The sequence below is a fragment of the Pundamilia nyererei genome, unplaced genomic scaffold (assembly GCF_000239375.1).
Source record: "Pundamilia nyererei isolate P.nyererei 1_Seehausen unplaced genomic scaffold, PunNye1.0 scaffold00038, whole genome shotgun sequence".
Lineage (NCBI taxonomy): Eukaryota > Metazoa > Chordata > Actinopteri > Cichliformes > Cichlidae > Pundamilia > Pundamilia nyererei.
This window is the reverse complement of record NW_005187439.1, coordinates 179,421-183,401: the sequence shown is the minus strand read 5'-3', so window position 1 is coordinate 183,401 and position 3,981 is coordinate 179,421. Positions and strand designations below refer to the sequence as shown.

General features: G+C 48.8%; 1 protein-coding gene across 1 annotated transcript in view; it reads right to left on the bottom strand.

The window, feature by feature from the left end:
* Positions 1-42: 42 nt before the first annotated feature.
* Positions 43-3,981, bottom strand: part of kank1a (KN motif and ankyrin repeat domains 1a) — a 45,398-nt gene continuing 41,459 nt past the window's right edge. The window contains exons 5-7 of the mRNA XM_005730640.2: positions 2,777-2,941; positions 492-588; positions 43-277 (exon numbers count right to left, since the gene is read on the bottom strand). Of these exons, the coding sequence (XP_005730697.1) occupies positions 43-277; positions 492-588; positions 2,777-2,941 (497 nt within the window). The remainder of the gene's footprint in view (positions 278-491; positions 589-2,776; positions 2,942-3,981) is intronic.

Sequence of the window (3,981 nt, the reverse complement as noted above, 5' to 3'; positions counted from 1 at the left end):
ATCAAATTTACAGACAGAAAAATATCATCATGATTTCATCTTCTATACTCGCCTCTCTCTCGTCTCCTGCTTCTCTGAACTTTCCTCGTCATCCTTCTTGTCCACGTCCTCTGCTCCCTCGGGCTGGAACTCCTCCCTCGTGCTCTGCCCCTCCACTTTCTGGTGTTCCTCCTTTCCTCCGTACCCCTCCTCCTCCTCCTCGTCCTCGTCCTCTTCGTCTGACCCAGAGGAGCTGCTGTCCTCCGAGCTGGAGTCGTCACTCGACGTAGTCTCGTATCTGCGCCACGAGGGGGCGACAGAGGTGCAGAAACAAAGATGTGAGTGCAGATCAGCAGCTCGGGTTTCATATTTGCGAACAACACTAACGAGCTCGTGAGGCTCGGCGTCGACGCAGCTGAGCAAACGTCAGCCCTGCCACCTTTGACCTCAGCCGGGACACAAACACTGAAAAACTCTCACGCTGCAAACTTCTGATTCAAAACATTTCTCACCCTCCGTTCACCCCGACGAACTGCAGGTTCTTCTTCGTGCCGTTGGAGTCGGCTCGGCCGTCTTTCTTCTTCATGATGGATTTCAGGGTGCTCTGCCCTGCAGGAGACGCAGAACATCGTAAACCAGAGCCGACAACATGACACATGATCCAGAATCAACTTAAACTCATCTGATAAATCGAACAGGCTGCTTTAAAACAGGGCTGCGTGTTTATCGTTAATAAAAAGCACCATGTAGGCGGGCTGTTATATCCAAACACTTCCAAACATGAATAGTTCATCGACACATAAATAAGGGAACCCTTCATCATCACAGTGTGACACAAAGTTCAACGAGCGGCGAGGACGCAGCGGCGAGGACGCAGCGGCGAGGACGCAGCGGCGAGGACGCAGCGGCGGCACCGCCTGCGTCGTTTCCTCCTGTTGTCACTTTGATTTGCAGAATGCTTCCGTTTCCTGAGCGACAGAATCATGTTTAACTGCCGTCATGTGATGATTGCGCGTTCACATATTTTTGAACACTGCAGATATTCAGACGTCAGCTATGAACAAAGATACGTTCCTCGTCAGGACTTCATCTCAAACAGACCCTCGTCACTAAATGAATAAACAATAAGGTTACATCAGATCTCTGACATCTGTAAGCTCCAGCTTCTATATTTCACCTCTGTTCATGAGCACAGCGCCCCCTGTTGGAATCATTTAGTTTACAGCCATGTGTGGCTGAGACAGTATTACAAAGCTGTGACAGACACACTTATCTGGAGTTTATGCATCATTAAAATAAGAGCATTTCCGTTATTTATAGTGTGTAAGGGGAGAGTGTTCGGAGTGCAAAGTGTTTTTCCTTCGTCGTTTCCGTCTCTTTCCCATGTTTCATCACGATCGTCCTCATAAAATCATCCCTCCAACTCTCCTCCTGCATAATTAACACACCATGTAACTAAATAGCCCATTGAGCTGGTTACAAAGAGCCGATAACGCCTGAACGCTCCACTAAAAGTTCTGACATGATCGAGAGCTTTGGTAGAGACGAAAGCAGCCATTAAGTGTCCGTCTCATCTGTCCTCGAGGCGCTGGAAGCCGACTCAAAGCCAGAAGTATCTCAGTCATTTTAAGTAGAGGCCTCGAAAACCGAAATACCAGCAGAGCGAGCCAGAAACCCTCAGCACATCTGCCAGGACTTGCCTCCACCGAGGGGCCTCCTTAACGCTGCGGGGAGAAACAGAGTTCATGCATCAGCATGCAGGGAGCTGCATGTGTACACACAGGCGTGTGCGCTGCTCATTAGCAACAGTCGTTCAGCACGTTTCCCGTGTTTTGACAGCTGGGAGTGAGAGTGGCGCGAGCCGCTCGCCGGGCCGATGACGGCGCTCGTGGTGGCGTTTCACAGTCAGCTCAGGTGAGGTAACGCGCACCTTACAGCAGCCGGGTTGTGAAAGAAGCGTTTGAATGTTCTGCTGAGGGGCCGTCTCTACAGCCAGCAGACCACAGCCCAAACATCTGGTCAGATAACTTAGGAAAACATCTGCTTCACACTCCAGAGCCTCGCTCTCACTGTTCTGGCTCTGCTTCTGCACAGGAACAGGAACTGAAGCTGAACCGGTGACTTCAGCTCGCAGTGTTTATAACCCTGATAAATGGACTCGGGGGCCGAGGAAGGCAAATAAGATGTGTTTGACTCTCAAACTGAGCAGCAGAGTCCAAAAAGCACGAGCTGACAATCTGATTCATGTTCCTGGGTCACAGAGCATCAGACATCAGCCCGTCTGCTGTAAAACCTTTGAAGGTTCAGCACTTGACCATGAGACGTAGCAGTCAGGTGGGTGTGGCTGCAGCACCAAAATAAAACTGATTGAGCTAAAAGCAGAAGCAACACAGATCTGGGAGTCTATGAGACTCAAAACCACCTTCAGCCTCCAGACCTCCATCTCAGAACCACACTGCAGCCTCCACAGTCAGGACAGGGGTACATTTACACTGTCAGAGGCGTGGCCTGGAGCACTTTTGGCTGTCCAATTAGGATGAAGCTGTAGTATTTTATCAGGAAGTTCATTAGGAATAACGAGCAGGCGTCTGTGGGACGCCTCAGTCTCTGGACTAGCCAGACTTGTTAGCATTAGCTCAAAACTGCCCACAAAACAAACAAACTTCGAGATGTTGATTCCAACTACAGACAGTGGTCAGGTCCATCTTTTATATGCAGCTTGTAAACTGCAGCGCTCTTAAAATATTTAATATTGGAATAATAACAACAATAATGAGCTGTGTTGTTGCAGTCGCACCATGCAGCGCTGTAGACATCTGGAGGTCCATGCGGCTCTTCTGCTCGGCCGCACTGATCTGCTGCTGCGACGGCGTGTTCGCAGGCGTATCCGCTGCTGTGAGGTCAGGTGACTTCTCCACGTGCTTCGCCCGGACAGACGACAGCTGGAGCTGCTGACTGCTCTCTGACAAGGAGAACAAAAGAAAAGGTCAGGCAGGTTTAGACATTTTGAGCTCTCTGAACGTTCACTTTGTTACCGTCTGAAACGACAGAGCGCCACAGAGGCGAGGAGCGATTTGAGATCCAGTTTTCTAAATCAAAGACAGTTTTTCACTCCTCTGATTTGAAGACGGCAGCATTCAGTAGGACAAAGGCTCCTGGTGCTCCAAGGAGCAGCATCAGCTGTGACTTTAATGTAACTGTGTGCTGAATGTTGATGGCAGGAGTAAAGTCACAAGAACAGGATAAAAACTCAAGAGGAAACGTGTGATGACATCGCAAAAGAGGCCAGAAAGGAGCACAGAGTCGCCGCGTGCTCATCTGCAACAACGTGTGTTATGTAAGGGAGAAGGAGCCATGAATCAGCATCAGCAGGGAGCTGTTAGTGAAGGCAGGGCGGCCCGCAAAAACAACAAGTGGAAGAATGGTGCGACATTACTGCCTCCTGAAAGAAATGAGCTCATTGTTGGTTCAAGTCCAAAGGCCCTGCCACATTTTTCAGGGTCACAGATCAGCACGGCCTGTCTGATCCTATCAGGATTCTCTTTACATGTGTGTGACAACCCCACCCCCTAAACTCCAAACCAGCACCCACCCTTCAGTCCTGAACTACACCTTGATTCAGCTCATTAGAACACTGACATGCATACAAATGTGTTTGAGACGAGCAGCACTCGTCCAGGGCTGAAAAACCTGCAGTTCCTCTAATGACCACTTGAGGCAGTCCCATAGACTCCAATGTTAAAACTTTAACTGTAGCTACTGCAAACTTCACATCACTCAGCTGAATGTCGACAGGTTTGTGCCGTCACAGCTTTCTGGAACCCGTTTAGGCCCATCGGAGCTTAAATGTAACATTTTTAAATCCTGGTAGAATTGCAACCACATAAGCTGGCGCACTTTTTTTTGTATATGAAACTGGAGGAGTTGTAATTGCATAACATGCATTCAATTTTTTCCCAAATGGCTTTGCAAAAAAAAAAAAAAAAAAAAAAAAAAAAAAAA